The sequence below is a fragment of the Chionomys nivalis genome, chromosome 20, assembly GCF_950005125.1.
Source record: "Chionomys nivalis chromosome 20, mChiNiv1.1, whole genome shotgun sequence".
NCBI classification, from domain to species: Eukaryota; Metazoa; Chordata; class Mammalia; order Rodentia; family Cricetidae; genus Chionomys; species Chionomys nivalis.
Genome location: NC_080105.1, coordinates 36,403,964 through 36,424,166, shown reverse-complemented (window position 1 = coordinate 36,424,166; position 20,203 = coordinate 36,403,964). Strand labels below are relative to the sequence as shown.

At 35.4% G+C, this 20,203-nt stretch overlaps 1 protein-coding gene across 1 annotated transcript in view; it reads right to left on the bottom strand.

Moving 5' to 3' along the window:
• Positions 1-1,087: 1,087 nt before the first annotated feature.
• Positions 1,088-20,203, bottom strand: part of Msr1 (macrophage scavenger receptor 1) — a 63,469-nt gene continuing 44,353 nt past the window's right edge. The window contains exons 9-10 of the mRNA XM_057752911.1: positions 12,164-12,352; positions 1,088-1,909 (exon numbers count right to left, since the gene is read on the bottom strand). Coding sequence (XP_057608894.1) covers positions 1,776-1,909; positions 12,164-12,352 — 323 coding nt within the window. The 3' untranslated portion in view covers positions 1,088-1,775. The remainder of the gene's footprint in view (positions 1,910-12,163; positions 12,353-20,203) is intronic.

The following is a 20,203-nucleotide window of genomic DNA, read 5'->3' as shown; positions in this document are numbered from 1 at the left end:
GTATATAATCTCACAGAATAAATATTCCAAACCAAAGGAGATTAATTGGAGCATAGTAAAGAAGGAATAGTCAAAGAAATACTGAAATCTATTATGGTAAATATCAATTCATGTAATTCCATGTTAGGCACATTGGCCCCTGATGAAATCACCTGGGTTCCTACAGTACTGGGTAACCTATATAACCTCTATTTCTGCTTTCTCAGGAAACTTAAACTTACTCTTGGAAAAGTTCCACTCTGTACTGTAGGCTTTTCTCAGTAGATATCTCTCAGCCCTGGCATCCCCACTTCAACTTATGCTTTACCCTCACAGTTTCAAACAATGTCCTCTAAGGGATTTATTTTTTTTTAACAGGAAATCTAACTCTAACATGTATTTCCTGGCCGCACTGTCTTCTGGCATCTTGGTGCAAATCTACATGAATCCCTTGCTTTTTTATTTTATATCATATGGATGAGGTTTTTAAGTTCTGCTACTATCTTGAGATACAGGCTGACCCCTTTCTAGTACACCTATAAAGATCTTCATGTACATTGCTGGCAAACTTCTCTAGGCGATTGTTTTCTAGCACAGAATACCTTGAGCAGAATTTTGAGTTCAATTTCTGTCCTTTCAAATAAATTTGCTTTTTGGTAAGTTGGAGGCTTTCAATGATTTTGCCCTCAAGTCACCTTAATTTTTTTCTACTGAAAAATGTGAAGTTTCTTGTTAATTTTTCTAATCGTTTTAACAATCACAGTTCCTTTCTCTTTTACTTCTTTGTCAGCAACTTTAGACCAGTGCCTGCTGATGTTTTGCTAAAATTGCATATTTTAGCTACTCCATGTGTTGCTCCTTTTTAATGCAGATTTGAATGAGAACAGCAATGTGCAATAATCTTATAGCCCAAACCTATTATAACATAGAGTTTAACCACTAAAGATATTAGTCTATTGGTTTTTATTTAGTCTTATTGCAAGTTTCAAAATACAAATAGAATGAAGTCATAGTAGTTGCCAGAATTTACCACAAGTGGACCTTTCCAGTTCTTTTTAGAATCCTTATTTCCTTTTGAGACCACTGGAAACTGACTTTCAGTGTTGCATTTTCCTATCCATTATGAATTTCCAATTTCCTACCAGAATTGTCCGTTAGGCTCTGTTAATAACATTCTAAAACATCTGTTGCTTATGGCTCCCAACTTTCCTCCACTCCTCCAGTAAATTGATTTAACAATTTTACAAGCTACAAGCAGGTTTATGACAGCTACAACCCCACTTCTAGTATAAATTTTCTCTATCCAATTTTTTTCATATTGTTATAAATGAAACTTGAGGAAGATGGACTTATTTTGAGTCACGACTTCAGACAATGATATAGTCAGTGAATGACATTTTGTTCATAGTTAGGAAGCAGAGAGAGATGAAAAATGATACTCTATCGCTTTCTTTTTTCCTTCAGTCTACATCCCATGCACATGAAATATTCCTACCAACATTTCTACCTCTGTTAAGTATCCTCTTAGAAATAGTCATATTCTTGTCACCATAGGTATGTGTAAATTCTGTCAAGATGACAATCAAAATTAACTGTTACAGGAAGTTAGAATACTACGTGTATAGACATAGATTGAGTTTGATGTGTTTAAATACCTTTTTCAGTCACTTAAAATAATTCTTTCTTATCTATATTGTAAATTCATTTACTATTCATTGAAATGACTTTAGTGGAGCAAGGTGACTAAAATAATTTTACAACAGCAATTTCATAAAAGTTAGTGAAAAGATGATGTATTATGAAGTACACGTAACTCCAGCATCTTCTGCATGTGAACAGACTAACACTCCCCATTGCCTAATTTTACAGTCTTCAATAGATGACTCTCTCCCAAAACACATCACCTCATTCAGCCATATAGGACCAGTACCTGCAATAAAAAAATATATCTGTATTAGTAAGTGTGGCTAAGTGTTCATGACTGATTAGGGCAACATATTGCTTATTCTTTACATGGAAGTATTAGGAATATACAATTGGCTTTCCTGCCTCAGAAAAACTTCATACTTTGCAAGTTGGAAACTACTAGACTGAAAAATAATAATAGTTACAAAAGTTTCTGCACAATCTTGTGAAAGCCCAGATGATAGAGAAACTGATTGTTTTCCTAAGGATGAATTTGGGTTTTTGTTGTTATTGTTGTAGTTAATCTAAAAATAAGGAAGCAGTGAGAACAGTAGATCTATGTAACGACATGATGATTGAAAGGGTTTTCGAGGCTGGAATTTTGGTACATACCTAGAAATGAAAATACTGCCAGCAAAAGGACCACATGGCAGCAATTTCATTTCTTTCTCAGCTTTAAGCTATTAGTTTATTTCATTGAGCAGTGTCCACGTTACCAAATAGTTTAATTAAACTACCATTATTTATTTAGTTAAATATTTGGAAAGCCATCCTATAAGGAATCCCTGGACTGGAAATAATGTTGATTTTTAAACACAAGCAAATAAGAAAATGGTGAGGTTAAAACACATTTACTTGCTTTGAGGTCATTCACAGGTTTGTTATAGTGGAGAAGAATTGCTAACTAGTAGACTACCTAACAAATATTTAATTTAATAAATAAGCAGACTAAAATTTCACAAAAAACAATGATTTTAGGAAAGAAAGTTAGGTTGTGACAAGACAGTTTTAAAAATAAATGCTAGGAATTTTTTTCTGATATTCTCTGAAGATTCTCTCTTCAGTTTCTCACCATAAATATGCTTCTTGTTTTTTACCCTTAAGATAATAGAAAACAGAATCTTTAGAAAACCTATAAACATGCTTACATCAGTTTTTGTTGGGTATATTAAATTCAAACCTCCAGATGAGTTTTCCAGAACAACAAGTAGATAGTGAGTTTATACATAATTGCATTGTAATATGCGCATACAGAAACAAGTAGTTACTGGTAATGTTGTAATTCGTAGTGTGGATAACAGATGTTCTAAAACACAGACAAAATTTTCCCATTATAAACAAAGGTACTTATTTCAAAGGAAGCATGGAAATGCTTGATATTTTAGAATCAGCTCTGGCCATCTAAAACACAATCAGTGTTAGTGACTGAAGCAAGACATATTTGGCAGGTTAAATTGAAAGTCCGACTGTATTATAAAAACTCTTGAATTATACATGGTGAGCCACCAAAATGCATACAACATTAGATTTATATTTTAGGGTTGTACATCAGAGTGGAAGTTTAATGGAAAAATTTGCAAGGGAGAAAGACACTTCATAAGATTTATATATGGGACTTTACTTTGAAGATTCAATTTTTATTTGTTCCTAAAATAGAACAGGCAAAATATTTTCCATATATATCATAGATTAGTGCATTCTTTTAAGATTTAAGTAATGTGTGTTTCTACTATGAAGATCTAAACAGAAGACGGTTTTGGTTTGCATTATCAAGCTAATTATAAATATATATTTTTCATGTAATAGTTATTAAATTATCAGAATCCAAATATTTCCTTTATGTTTTGATTTATTTGTTTTGTTTTGTTTTTTAATTTGGTCATTGGGGAATTGAATCCAGGATCTTGGGCATTCTAAGTAAGTCCAAATGATTTGCTCTTAAGGTACACCTCCAGACCACCATGTTCCTACTGAGAAAAAGCAAAGAATTTTTGAAATGCTGAAATATAAAAGCAGTACTAATAAGCTGGAGAATTCAAGCATTTGGAGAATGTCTACAATGGCACTGTTCTTTTGTGATCGGAATATGAAGAAATAAAAAATAATATAAAAAAGATAATCTCCAAGGTAGGAACCTTGCCAGGAATGCGTTTTAGTTCTCTGATTGTTTATTGGGTATGACATGGCCTTTTCTGTATTTGTGAGTATTTGTGTGTGCATTTTTTTCAGTACATAAAATCTCACAGAAAGTTCTGGAAAGCTGCAAAGAGATATTCAAAAACTGCATGCAAATAACAGCAGTGTATGTTCACTCTCATGCTAGCATGCAATGAAGACAAAGCAGAGAAATTTACCAATTGTACTTATTACATGCAAATGTAAATAAACAGAAGTGGAGAAACCATGGCCTTGCTATCCATCCCTCTGGCAACAGAAGAAAGGAAACGCTCGTGGCCTTGGTACCCAGGCTACTGGGATAGGTTAACTATGATTTACTTTGAATTTCTATTCATTTGGTCCAGATCTTAGCATTGCAGCTTTTGTCATACAGGGAAAGGGAAATGAGAGTGAGTAGAGACCCATTGGTTGTAGCAATTTCAGTTTAAAAAAGAAAAGAAATGACCCAGCTAATGTGCTGATTTGTGGACACACATGGTTTTAGAAACTATAATCAAGCAGTTCCTGAGTGCTAGAATCCTGAGACTGTGGTGCTGATAACAGAAATGCAGAATTATTCTTCCAGGATTTCATATGCGACAGGACTCACTCATGGTTTATTTCATCATCCACTAATATTAAACACATTAAATTCCATTTTTGTTCTAATTTTCTACTGACAAAACAGAAAATCATGCAGAAGTGGAGACTTTGCCCAAAGTCACACCGAATCCCTGTGTTGTGACTGCCTAGAGCTAATCATTATTACTAGCATTCTTAGGTATTTCTTAGATTTAACGCTACCAGGAATCCATTCTGAGAACAAAGAATCCAAATCCATCTTCACTTGAAATTACTATTACCTGGGGCTTATATTCTGGGTAGATAAAAACAGTTGATGTCACCAATGTGGTAGCAGAATTTATATTTGCATCTATAACTTCTGTTTATTGTTCTAGACCTCATAGTGAGGACAGAGCCTCATGATAAAATATAAGGTCCCTTCAGTAACTGTCTCTTTTGCTGGGCAGAAAGGACTCAGAAACCATGGGAACATTTGGAGTGCTTGAAGATGATAACCTAGGTAATTCTCCATCTAATTCTGCTTACTCCTAACCTTTAAAATAAAGGCAATACTTTCATTTCATAGATAAATAAACAGACGCAGACTTTACAAAGCAATCTCAAAATAGCAGAGAGCAAAGCCAAGCAAAACCATGGAGACACCGAACCCAGTAATATTTACTTGTCAAACAGAAGCTAAATAGAGGTAAAGAAATAATTTATAAATATTTGCTTTATTTGTGTGTTAATATATTCAGAACTATTGAGCCTAAGGGAAAATTTTATTTAATACATATTTTCCAGCTTATTCCAAATTCTTTTATGCCTTTAAAAATTAATGTGAAGGTAGCATGAAATTCGTAAAATTTTATCTTTATACAAACCTAAAAGATTAAAAAGTAGATTTGTTTTTGTTTCTTTAGATATCGGCAATTATTCAAGGAATTCTGCTGTTGTTGCAGTCACAGTTGGGTGTTTGTAATATATTCTTTGCACTCATTGGGAACATATGTAAACTGTGAGGAATGTAGTAGCTATGTCTTCCAACCAAACTGTTATTCCGTTGACCTAGCTACAGTTATCCATCATTTATCTTTCTATACATCTGTCTCCTATCTACTTACCTATATATCATCTCTCTACCACACCTATGTATGCATCTATATATTTATGATTTATTTCCCTTGAAATTTGATAGCTGTTAGAGAAAACAAAGAACATGCTTTTGTGTTTCTAAAATCAAGCAAGAATGAAAGTGTTATCAATGGTTTCTGGAGTTTATGATCCTGGTTTATATTGCTGGGTGGTTCTATTTCCTCTTAACCTTGAAAAGGGAACAATATTAGCACTTTTTGAGTGACAAGTATGTTTAATCTTCAGATCAATCCCAATTTTAGAGGGAGGATGATCGTCATATTTCACATATTAACTGATACATGGTGAGGTGATGAGATTTTCGGCCAGTTGCTTAGCAGATAGACTTGTTAGCCAAAAGATCCCTGTTTACTAAAAGTATCTGAATATATTTTAATTTTATCTAGTTGTAGATGGATAATATCAATTCATATTACTTTTATACTTGTAGCTTTGAAGTGTGTTGTACAAACATTTTGCTTTGGGAAAAAACAATGTTTTGTATTGAACCTGAAACAACTTTGATAACAAAATAGAAAGGAAGATGTTGGCCCTGTGGTTCAGAGTCTTGTTTTGTGGTTCTGAAAGGCTATATATAGTTCCCATAATTTTGTCTTATAGTGAATCTAAGGGCTAGCATGATTCTGATACTCCATTTGATGTTGGTATTCTATGACATTAAGGTTCTAAATGAGCAAGTTATTTAGGGCAAAAAAAAATATCATTGACAAAACATTTAGAAGGATTCGATCTAGTAGAAAAAGTAAACTATTGGTGCTGGATTAAGATGTTAACTAGCCAAGAAATCCTTGATTGCCTGGTGACTGAAAGTTTGGGCAAATTTTGTCATCTATACTAACCATACCTACACTATGAAAAAAGAGTTTGGGCTATTGTATATATTTCTCAAAGATGCCTACCTGTAATCATCAAATGAGATCATACAGTAAGGAAATTGATGACAATGCACACTTGGTCCTGCCTTGGCTACTATAGCTAGTAAAACAGGCTCCATGATCTCTTTCATAACACCCAAAATTCAAATATTTGATTTTAAAATATTTACAAAATATGTATGTGTGCAGGTAGATAGGAAGCAGGTATGTGCATATTTGGGTGCAGGTGTGTGTATATGTGAGTGTATGTATGCATGTGTGTGGAGGTAAGAGGTCAACTCAAGTATCCTTGATTACTCTTCATCTTATGTTTTAAGACAGGGTCTCTCATCGAAGCTAAAGCTCATTGGTTCAGCAAAACTGGGATGGCCAATGAGATCTGGAGATCTGCTCATCTCTATCACTCCCAGGACCAGCCTGACATAAGCCTGCTGCCACTATATGGACTTTTATTTGGGTGCTGGACTATGGATTCAGGTTCTTATGGTTGGTTACTGGGCAAATACTTTATCAAAAGTGCCATATTGCCAGCCAGCACATTTCCAAATCTTTAACAAAGATGTTATAATTTTAACAAATGAGCTACATCACCTTAATTTTTGGGATTATTTTTATAACCATTCACTGCAATATAGGTCAAAGATGTAGAGTTAAGAGTTAAATTTGGGTTGTTACCTCTCTCCTTTTGCGTTGTTTTTTTTTTTTTTGAAATATTTCACTGGAAAACTAAGTATTAAAAGTGGGAGTCAGCTAAGAATGAGCAGGAGACAGTAATAAGACGAGAATTTTCATTTGCTTCTGTTCTAAAGTTTAGAGCTTAGAGTGATTAATTTAGGAGAAAGTAAACATGTATTTTTGTTTCAGTTCTCACTTTCATTAGTGGAATCCTGGAAAAGCACCATTGTCTGATAAAGTTCATCTTTGTTTGCTACACGAAAGAAGATGGGAGAGCCTGGACAGAGAACAGGGTCCTTCTCCCTCCAACAACAACAAAGGTCAGATGACTCTCTTCACTGCCAGAAACTTACCAGTTTCTACTACTCAGGAAAAAAAAAATTCTACTTTATGCAAACAACATATGCAAATGAAAGAACCTATTTAAAGGAGTATGCTTTAAGCTTTATTCCAATAAATCATTTTCCTTGCAGCTCTAAAACTAATTGTTCTTAAAGCTAACGAGGATTATCTCTGGTAAGTCAGGTTTACTATTTTGAAACTTCCAAAGAAAAAGGGAAAAAAAGGAAATATGTGTTAGAAGAAACTGTGTCCAGAAAACTACATTCTCTCTGAAATGGGTGAATTGTACAAAGTGGATGAATTAAAATTTTTATTCTTTTATTTAAATTTTGGTAATTGTAGACAATATAAAATTAACTGGATGCTTCATATTTTCCCAAGCAAACAGTAACTAGTTAAAACTCACAAGCATGTTCGTCTTTTGCTACCTATCATTCATTCTTATCTCTAGGTTTTCTTTTTTGTCTCTATTCTGCCATCAGATTTGCCTTTTTCCCACCTCCTGGGTGAAACTGTAAGTAAATGTGGAGAGATATTAGAACAAAGTCCTAAATTTCTTACAAAAATTGTTGTTCATGGGGTCTAATCCCAAAGTAGCTTACTGGGAAACTCTGTCTCATATAATATTCCATGATGTAAACCACGACACCTATATTTCAAAATGTTTTCATTTTTTTATTCAGAACAACCCATCTTGGTTTTGTTTATGTCTGTTTCCACACTCATCTTGTTTCATTGTTTAAATTATCTACCCCCTTTTCAGTAGGCTGGTCGTGAGTTCTACAGAACTGAAGGAGAGTTGGGCTGATGTGGAGTAGTCTCGTCAGACTGCTTTTCTCACGGGGGAAGACTGCTTGGATCTTTCTGACTCACAGACTAGCTCTGAGGTCACTGTGTGGTATTGTTCTACATTATTCTACATAATTCTGCCTCTTCTTTCAAGCAGAAAGCCAAATGGACTTCTCATTGTTGAGTGTGAACTGCTTGTGAGCACAGACCTCTGAGTACTAGGCAGTGCTGGGCAGGGGCTTCTATTGGGTGCTTTCCACAGGCTAGTACCTTAAATATTCTAAACAGGTATGTGACAGCATGTTTCTCATTTTATTGAAATGCTGAGATAAAAGTACCAGTGCCGAGGCGTCAATGTACATCTTCTGAGTTCTACAGCTTCTGGTTTTTCTAATTTGCTTCATAAAGTGCTCAGACATGTGTAAGATAAAGTAATGTGGCCGAATGGTGGTGGCGCACGCCTTTAATCCCAGCACTCGGGAGGCAGAGGAAGGCAGATCTCTGGGAGTTCGAGGCCAGCCTGGTCTACAAGAGCTAGTTCCGGGACAGGCACCAAAGCTACACAGAAACCCTGCCTCGAAAAACCAAAAAAAAAAAAAAAAAAAAGTAATGTGTGTTTCTACTGTATTTATTGGAAGAAGTTTTGAGACAGTGTTCAGATTTACTATATACCATACATGCACAGCCTCATTAAGTTAGACCTATTAAAATATAACTCTGTTATGTCAAAAAGAGAGCATTTAAGAGATTTATCATTGAAAAGCTACATAAATAATTTCACTTTCACTTTGATGTGAGATTTACCTCTGTATGTTGTGAATATTATTGGTTAATAAAGGAACTGCTTTGGGCCTATAGCAGAGCTATAGGGGAACAGAGCTAGGTGGGAAGAACTAATCTGGATACTAGGAGAAAAGAACACAGAGTCAGGGAGAAGCCATGGAGCCACCTCCGGAAACAGACATGCTGAAACTTTGCTGGTAGGCCATGACCTTGTGGTGATGCACCGATTAATGGAGATGGGTTAAATTATGATGTAAGAATTAGCCAATAAGAAGCTAGAACAATGGGCCAAGCAGTGATTTAATTAATACAGTATCTGTGTGATTATTTCAGGACTAGCAGCCTCCTCACCACATCACTTGATGCAAAATCCTATCATTTTACTCTCTGCTGGAAGAGAAAGCATTTTCAGGCAGTGTGCTCAGATGTATATTTCCTGGGAATGAATACAAACTTGGAAAAACCATGTGATGATTAAACCACATTGTTAACTGGACTGGATTTAGAATCTTCTAGATGGTGAAGTATGCCTCTCAAGATGCCTAGGGAGGGCATCTCCAGAATATTTGACTTGTGACGCTAGTTCTTACAGTTAACACAATCTCAGGATCATGCCCGTTCCCAATGCTATTTCCCTCTAGGTTGTAAGGATCTATTGAAAACAAACTTGAAATACATAGCAAGTCTTCAAGCTCAGAGAAATAAGGTGCAGAACCACATTGCACTTTACTGAAGCTCATTAATACTCCCGAATTAAAATTACTCTATTTGTGTCACTTTGATGCAATGTTCTTTCTGTAGTAGATGAAAGGTTCGTCTGAAGATATGAGAGATGAATTAACTGCACGGGTCTCAGTGAAACAAGTATAGCTATAGATTTGGAATTTTCTTTTGCAATGAAGATAGCGATTAAGAATACAAGTTCTCTATCTGTTGTTATTCTAAGTAGGATCAGCCACTTACCAAGAAAACAAGCATTGAGGCAGAAATGGCAAATTCTGTTAAACCCAGAGATGCTGACTTCATAAGTGACCAAGCCTTTGAATATATTTTATTTATAAATATGTTTAAAATATTTATTTAAAAAACATATTTATATTCTATTTTTTAAATCAAGCAGATACTTAGTTTTTTCTATAGCATATGGACACTCACATTGCCATTTCAGTTCTTTTAGCTCTTCTTTTAGAAAAAAATTAACCCATTGATCCAAAGCATTTTATTCTAAAAAGTAAATTTAAGGGTAGAAGGATGCTTAACCTCTACACATATCATTGTTGCTCTTTTCATTTGTTTTGTTTATTTGAGAGGGTCTTGATAGGTAGCCTAGGCTTTGACTTCATATCCTCCTGCCTTCGCATCTCTAGTGCTTTGTGTATAGATGTGGGATCCCATAATAAAAAAATCACAACTAAAACGTAGAATAAAAGTCCTGAAGGTGTGACAGGGATGAGAAGTTTGTAACCATGTCAATCCATGGTATTATGGGAAATATAGGTATTTTACATTTCTTTTGTGTTTTCAATTCACATTTTATGGCACAAATTAAATAATAGATAACCAGGAACTTAATGTTTGACACAAACTGTGCACACCAGGAATCTGTTATCTTACATGTGGTTTCTTCACCAGATTAAAGCATGCATTTGAAAACATAGAATCTGGAGTCTCTGCTCAAATCCATCTCTTATTACCTATTATGGGAATTAATTTAAGAAAAGAATGTAATCATGACCCATTGTCAATACTATTAATGTGCTCAGAATATCAGTTTCATAGTTATCACTAAATTGTGGTATCATGTCATAAATCATATCTCTAATGGGAATATTAAACATCTAATTTTATTCTAGTATTGAGTTATGATAATTTTCCAATATTTAAATATATATGAGATGACATATTACTTTATAATTTTACATAAATTCCTTCTCTATTTTTTTTTCTGATTGACCACATGCATCAGGAATAATAATGATATAAATTTACAAAAGCTAGAACTTCAATACAGAGAAACCTATTTGAAGGCTGGAATATCTAGAAAACATAGATGAAAATGAAAGTGTATATATGTTTCCTTTATCTCTTTGTTATCCAGAATCAAAACATTTGTAGATGTTTAAGATGTTTTATTACATATTAGACTTATTATAAGGTACAAATTTAGAAATACCAATTTACAATGAAATATTTATGGGTGTACATTTAAGGATATTTTCCATTGTAAATTCTCTCCTAGCTCTTTTTTTTTTTTTTTTTTTTTTTGGTTTTTCGAGACAGGGTTTCTCTGTGGCTTTGAGCCTGTCCTGGAACTACTAGCTCTGTAGACTAGGCTGGTCTCGAACTCACAGAGATCCGCCTGCCTCTGCCTCCCGAGTGCTGGGATTAAAGGCATGTGCCACCACCGCCCGGCTTCTCCTAGCTCTTTAATGTAGTCGTAGAATTGGTTGCTGCCATCTAGGTGAGATATATTAGCATATATGTAGCCAAAGAAGTATCCCATGTTTTACAAGCCAAATGAGGAGGATGACAAACTTTACTTCTGTGGCATTTGAACAGAGGTTGGGACCCTCCTCTAAATCCACCACCGATAGTTTATAAGTCAACACAAATGTTGAACAAACATCTCCAGAATCAGTTGTGCAAACTCATCCACCAATGATGTACTACATTCTGTCAATAACTCACACATACTTATCCCTCTCCATCTTCCTGACCAATGATATTACTGGCTTTGCCAACTAACCAGCAAACTTGAATAAAATCTAGATATTAAGCTGTCAGGGAAAGCGATATATATACATATATATCATGTATATACATGTATATGCATACATATTCTTATATACATATGCATACATAATATGTATCTATATGCATATTTTCTAAAGGCATTTACTTTCCCTCAAAACTTTTGTGCAGAATTCTTTTCTTTTGGCTTACATGCTTCTGTACCTACTTGGTTTCCAAATGGTAAACAAACAAACAAGCAAACAAACAATCCTGCCTACTTTGGAGAATTTGGACACAGGGTGGATGGAGTTGGAAGAGAAAGGGAGATGGGTGATGAACATTCAGTCCTCGTGTTTGAAATTCTCCAAGGAATGTTTTAAAAAGCTAACTTCAGGTTTTAAAGAAACAACCTGATTTTTGGTTACCTTGTCCAAAGTGAGCTCTCTTGTGCACGGCTTGCACACCTTGGTATCCTAGACTCCTGCAGACGACTTGTCCAGCACGTATATCCCAGCGGTCATCACAGATTGTGCCCCAATGGCCTTGGTGGAAGACTTCCACTCTGCCCTCGTGAGGTCCAGTGCCATCAACCAGTCGAACATTCTTAAGAGTAGCTGTAACATAGGCAGCAAAGACTGATTATATGCATATTGCTGCACTAATTTTTTGAGGTAATTGGAGGTGAACCCTGGCACTTTTATTTCTTTTTAGGAAAGTGTTTGATACATTTCTTCAGTAAACTAAACTATTGGAATGATTAAACTTTTTCGCCACCTATTGGCAAAAGAGTTTAACTGCAAGCATTGCTTTCCTGTAAAGCTGAAGTAACATTTAAATATATTAGAAGACTTCAGATTTCTCCAATGACCTTGATGCATACCAGTTTATTGCAGCTTTATAGATTTCTCATAAATTTTCACATATTTGTAAAATGTGCCACAGAGTGTGTCATTATTTTCCTAATTCGCTAATGTTTAATCCATAACTCTCAACAGTTAAGAGGATCAAAACAGTAGATTGTCAAACTAAACAGAGTAATCTTATTCAGAGAAAAGCAAGTAGTTATACTTAGAAATATCAAGAGCATCCCTTGTTTTATGACTTCATAGATTTTTTTCCCCTCTAAATGTTTAAAATTTCTCATCTCCCTAGGGAGCAGGTGCCAATTTCTTCAGTGGTGTAGCCTCTGGTAAGCTGGCCATGTACCAGTAAATAATCTCCCACATATGCCCAGACAAGCAATCCTGAATAAACCCAGGGAGTTTGAAACACACACACACACAGACAGGAGAGTAACAGAGGGTTTGGCTGGGAGAGTAGGTGGTGAGTGGGGGGAACTGGAGGTGTGAAACATGACCACATTCATTATATGCATAAACTGTCAAATAATAAAACAATTTAAAAAATACTTATGCTAACAATATCATCATCTCTATAATCACAACAGCCAATGAGTAAGTCTATTTAAATCCAATTTAATATTTCATGTATATGCTGTATTTGATTTAGATACACTGTATATATAAAAATATAAAGTAATATTTAAATGTATCCTTTCAATTAAAGGTCTGAGTCATACTAAATTATAAAACAAACCGGAGAGTGTTGGATAGACGACTCAGTGATTAAAGCACTTGCTTATTTTTCCAGAGTACCAGTGAGTGATCCCTACCATCCACACAGTGACTCACACCCATTATCACTGCAGTTGCAAGGAATGTCTTTCTAGCATCTTTGGAAACAAAGGAGCCGCATGTTGCACAGACAAACATACCTACAAGACTCATAAAATAAAAATAGCAAATAGTTCTCAGCTGTCCAAGTATAATTTTGGTGGTTTTGGTTTTTAGAGTTTATTATACTTAAGAAATATTCAGGGGCATTTTCTCCTGATTCAAGTAAATTTTGTTGAAATAGTAATAGAGCAATATTTAAAGGAGGTTGAAGCTTTCATACAATGACTAACTCAGCTACACAGGAGCATCATAGGTGGTGTGGCATGTAGAAAGACATTATTATAACTATGTTCTTTTTCTACAGAATGAATGGAATCATTCCAATAAACAAATCTATTTTTCACTCAAGCAAAAACTAAAAATTTTTAAAATATAAGTAGCCTGCTATGACAGGATCCAAACTCTCAACTACTGAGAAAAATCTATGAGTGACCTAATCATTTATTAATCATTTAAATCAAGTGCCTAAGAAAATAAAAAAAAATTTAAGAAAGATTTCATAAAGATTTCTTTATTAATAGTGTCATATTTTGCTCAGAAGTGTTATCCCTGAATGAAATATATATATACATATATAAATATATATACATATATAAATATATATATATTTCATTCAGGGATAAACTGACATACTCAAACATTTAATTATGTATGCTTGGCTGTCCCCACACTTGTGTATAGAAGCATTCTTAATATCTTCTTTCTCTACAGGTACCATTGATGCGCCTTGCTTGTCCTGGGGCAGTGGTTCTTAATTCTTGGTATGCAGCAAAATCCTAAACTTCTGGCCCGAATTTAGTATGACCTAAGTGGAACCTCATATTTTCCATGTGCAACAAGTTCCCAGGTGGTGTTGGTGTTTCTGGCCCAGCACCCACATCCCACATTTTGAGATGCACAAACCAGAGGATGATATTGTACACTTAAGAAAGGAGGCATGTTATATTAGAAAGAGCCCTTAGTGGGACATCTATTTCACCCACACCAAGGCTCAGAAGACATCACAGAAAATCAGATTACAGGGATGTAAGAGGAGGAGAATAGGAATGAGTTTTATAAAATGCTGTCTTCTAAATATGGTATGGCCAAAGCAATTATGAGCACACACCAGAGATTGGTGCAGATGCACACACACACACACAGACACACATGCATACACACGCACACACATGGAAATGGAAAGGGTCTACTTGGGTAGCATAAAAAAGTGACAAGAAATGGAAGGACAGAAGAGAGGATAATGGTGTAGAAAGACTATGACATCAATGAATTGTATGCAAGTAAGTAGTTGTCAAAGATTTAAAAAACTAAATTTAAAAGAAAAGAAAAAGCTCTAATAGTGAAATAATTCATTGTTTTCAAGGAGAATGACTGTAATATGCCAATGCAAGCCTATCATCTGGATGTTTTCAATTATATACTAATTATTGACACATGACCATCTCTGCTAACCCTTTGTCACTTCTGAGATTGGAAAGAGGCTCAGTGTAGAAATCTTACTCACATCCATTCAGTTTCTCTGAGTCAGCTGCTTGTTAGATTGAAGTGGGAGACCTAAAAAATTCAAGGCTTGCCTTTGCTCTAAAGTGTGAGTTCAAGGCCAGGCCAGGCAACTTAATGAGATCCTGTCTTGAATTGAAAACCACAAAGCAAGGCTAAAGATGTACAACAGTAGTGCGATGTTTCCCTCCAATAGGAATGCCTAGGTGTAGTCGCTAATACCACTAGGGGCAGCTTGCATGACAAACCGAAGTTCATAGGCACTATCCATGGCATTTCATACCCAAAATATTGACTGTAATATTTGTCTGGAAGGCTGAAGGTCAGAGTTCCTCCTGAACTTAACTAGCTTATAGTTACATGAATAAAACCAACACAAATATCTTTCTAACATGCTAGTATGTTTAGCAAGACAGACACCTTCCCCTGGGATTTTTGCAATACATATAATGGCTTTTCTCTACGGTTGTTCCAACTCCAGAAGGTTGCTTATCTCTAGTTGCACGGTGAAGCTGTCCTAACACCCTCTTCCAGTGGTTTTCTTTTCTTTTTTATTTATTTATTTATTTATTTATTTATTTATTTATTTATTACGTATACAATATTCTTTCTGCGTGTATGCCTGAAGGCCAGAAGAGGGTATGACAGATGGTTGTGAGCCACCATGTGGTTGCTGAGAATTGAACTCAGGACCTTTGGAAGAGCAAGCAATGCTCTTAACCGCTGAGCCATCTCTCCAGCCCTCCAGTAGTTTTCTTAATGACACTTTCAAACTATGCAGACAAGCCTTCCAACAACATGGAGTAGGCTAGAAACCTTTCTGTGGATTAAACAGACTGGCCAATAAGCAAGGTCATGTGATAAACATGGTGTGTTTAGAGAGAGGGTGGTACGCCATTTCCTTGTCAAAGGCAGAGTTTCAAGTGACAAATTTCACGTTTTTTCCATAAAAATATTTTAATAACCATGCTACATTGGCTCAATATTAGTTATAATTAGATAATTATCCTTATATTCTTTTTCTTTCCTGTTTACACAGTATAACCAAACTGATAAACTCAGGAGGCACTCTGGATTTGGGATCTGCTTTAGACAATGTTAGTGGACATTGCCACATGTGCTAAACTCGGTGGGCCCCTATTTTTCAGCTGTTAGAAGAGAAAATATTATGCATATTATCAAAATACATGTAACTAAACAAAATCCACTGCATCAGACATATTTCTGGGTTCTGGGAAGAATTTTACTTAAGCAACTATCCTTTCTTTAAAGTTAATATGATTTTTAGAAGGTTTAAAATAAACAATGAATTCCTTAAAATTATGTGCAAGCACAGAATTTTTATTTATCTAAAATTTAAAGTTTTTATTTTGTGGTTAAATCAGCAGAAATAGCACATGATCTGTCTGTACTAAAACCTTTATATTTATGTGTGTAGATATTCATATTCACCATTTTCTCATGTAACATTTGTTCTTGTCAAACAGGGACTAGTAGTCAACTCTGACAAGCTGCTGCAGGAATTCAAGACCTACTGGATAGTTTTAGATAAGAGTTTAGTAGTCATTTCTATAATTTACTGAATAATTTTCTACTACTTTCTGGAGCTCTTCTTTGCCATTGAGGAATATTTTAGCCCTTGGGTAATTCCAACCTACTGTCTGATCTTCAGGTAAAGTTTGTTTGGATGTATATTCAACTATTCATTTGTAGGTTTTCTGTGGCTGCCTTCAGTCTCCAATAGTGTGAGTGAGCAGCATAAAAAGAGCATAAGAAGTAAATGTTTGTTACCTGGTCACAGAGTCAGTTTAGTATCTTGAGTAGCTACAAATACAATTCTGTAGAATGATGGCAGGTTCCAGTAGGAATATGTCTGCCCAATAACTAAGACTCCCAGAGTAATTCAGGTTGTCGTTTAATGTTTGATCATTATCTCCTATGATCCATTGAAAAACTATCTTCCATTTCTTTGTGTTTTCCTCTTCCTTTTCTTTCTTTCCCTCCTCCTCTTTCCCTTCTCCTCCTCCCTTTCCTTCTCCTCCACCTCCTTGTGCTTATCCTCCTTCTCTTCTACCTTCTCCTTCTTCCCTCTTCATCAGTCTTGTGACTCTCCAGTGTTCCAAAGAAGCCTCTATACTTTTTGTATCTGGGTCCTCATCTTAAATGTTCTTTGTTTCCCTCTCTACCTTCCCTCTCAATTCTCCACCCTGTATTCCAGGTGTGCATGGGTTATCTTTCCCCCACGTGATTCATACCTTTGCTATCTTTCCAGCACACAGTAGAATGCAGGTGGTACCCTAGGGCTCGTATGACAAGCAGCTACCAGAAAGGCCATATGTGTTGATAAATAATGAGATCTTCCTGAATGAAGGACTTCAGAAGATGACGTAATTGAATTGTTAAAAATCTTAGGAAAAGAAACAATAGAAAAATGGACTGTATTGTTTGCCAAGGTCTCTAGATTAAGCAGTTTGGCATGTATAGTAAAAGCAAGGTAACGTCATGAAAAGATTGATTTAATTTACATTGTTTTGAGTCTTGTTAAGGGAGTAACTGACAGTGTTGCCTCCTGTGAGCTTGCCATTAGCAGGGCAGGGGGCTGGTGGAAGCCGCTGCCCTGCAGTTATATATATTCTAATAGCTAAGTCTCTTCAGCTAGAGGTGAGGACTTGTTGCTTATCTGCTGATTCGTGGTAGACAGAAATTTTTTGACTGAATGTCTGCTTAGCCACCTTAAACACAGAGAGATTTGAATCTGCAAGACAAGGAACTGCAACAGTGGTTCCTTCATGGGAAAACTGCAGATGATGACAACCAAAATCAGGAAGTTACTGGTTTAATTAATTAATTAATTAATTAATAATGAGACACAGTTATTGCTGCCTTTGAAAACAGCCAAAATTTGCTGTTATGTATGTTAATACTCTATAAGGTTAAGTACCTAAGGGAGGACTATGGTTGTGATATATTTTATATCTCTAAGTCTGTACAGAAAATAAGAATCATTATTATACACATATTCCATCTATATTTCTATAAGACATCAAAAGAAAAGTAATAAACCAGATAATATAAAAATATTTGCTAATCTATTCAAATGAGATACCTCTAATTATAATAAAGATTAATAATTTCGGTAATTTATTTTTATTTATTAAGGGATAATTTCAAAGGTTGAGCAAAAAAGAAATATGTTAAATATTCAGAATAGAGGAATTTTTATCATCATTATACTACATTATGTCTTAGTCAATGTTCTATTGTTGTGAAGAGACAACATGACCACAACAACGCTTATAAAGGAAAACGATTTGCTTTCAGATTTAGAGGTTTAATTCGTTATTGTCATGGCTAGAAGCACGATGACATGCAGACAGCCATGGTGCTGCAGAGCCAGCTGATAGTTCTATATTTTGGTAGGCAGCAGGAAAGAGAAAGACTGGTCCTTGAGCATTGGAAACTCCAAAGCCCACCCCTCAGTGACACATTTCCTCCAAGGAGGCCACAACCAATCCCTGACAAGTAGCATGACTCTCTAATGATCAAGCATTCAAATATGTGAGTCTATGGGGGTCATTCCTATTCAATCCACCACATTATGTATTTTAGAAACATGAAATATAATGGTTAAGCTAAACACATAGGAAATAGAGAAAAGCATGACAACATACTGCTATATATTAGGTGACATATTAAAATTATCATATGATTACATTTACTTAAAAGTTTTTTCCTTATCACAACATAGGAACTTCCCTATAGCATTATTGCATATCATGATAAAACTTAAAAAGTTAAAGACCTAGCTGAAAATTAGAGATTATAATTCATTTATGATGTAGAACAAACAAAACAATACAATCTATTGTTTATATGTACAAGTATACAAGTAAAAACAAATTCTATGATAAAGGTTTACCCTAAGCAGCCTGGAAGGTGGTTACAGCAAGGCCTTGGCAGCACTCAGATGAAATACGTAGTTAATACGGTAAATATTGACATCTTACAAGTCCAAATGGTAGAGCATCTGTGGCCACTCAGCAGTAATTTTTTGTAAATAGTATTTCGTTACATTTGAAATATATTTAACTTAAAGAAGTTAACGCATTCACAACAATGCTGACAGAGCCACAGCAGATCCTAAACATTTATTTAGGATGAATAATGATGAATAATAAATGATGAAAGTGCTTCGTGCAAAAATCTTTCTTTAAAGTTACAAATGGCCGGGGAGGAACTAGTCATTACAGACAGTTCTCAACCTACAGTGGCTTGACTTAATGGTCGTGAACAACACAATGCTGCAAAAGCAACACATGCTCAACAGGAACTGAACTTGGAGGTTTGACCTCTGAGTTGGCTTTCTCTCTCGTGGCCCTGACATGCAATCTTGTACCCTCTAGAAACGCAGACGAGCGGAAGCAGAAGACAGCACCCAGCCGGCCTTGAGTTCAGAGTAAAGGAAGGACTAAGATCATAGTGTGTTGTGTTGCTGAATTTAGAGGATTGGGAGCTTAGGTGTATCCTTTGTTTTATTGATTTATGATATTTTCAGTTTATGATGAGTATACCCAGAGAAACATGTGTATTGCTATAATCCTTACTCATGCTTGTAATCACTTTCTCTCCCTGGGCTTCCCTCTCTCCTCTCTCTCTCTTCAACCCTTCCTTTCTTTTTTTTCTTTTTTCTCCTCTCTCTCTTCTCTGTTAGCATTAGATTTTAGGGTTAAACTTATTACAATGGTAGTTGTCATATTTTAATCCTGAATGTGGATATTTAAGTTTGTATTTACCTGGTTGCACTTTGATCTGAAGGACTTCACAACTTGGGAAATTTCTGCAAAGAGCTGATAATTTATGGTAATCAATTGCCTTAATGAGATTTTTAATAGATGAAATCCCAGATATTGTGTTTATTCAACAATCATCATACAGATTTTGGATCTTACTTCACAAGTCAGAAGGGGCAGGAATAAAGCCAGAGGATGTGTTGAAGAGAACTGTGAGAGGATTTGCTGTGAGGGTGGACGCTACACTACAGAGATGGCAAAGACAGCGGTGTCCAGTCTAGCAGAAAACTTCAAGACAATTTAGTGGAGGTTCAAGTTAACATTCTATGAGATTTGTGCTTATTCTTCCCCTTATGAAGGGAACAATGCTGTTAGATGCCTAAGCAGAGCTGTTACATGTCCTCCAATGAAGAGTGAGATGTGGACTGATTGTTGGAAT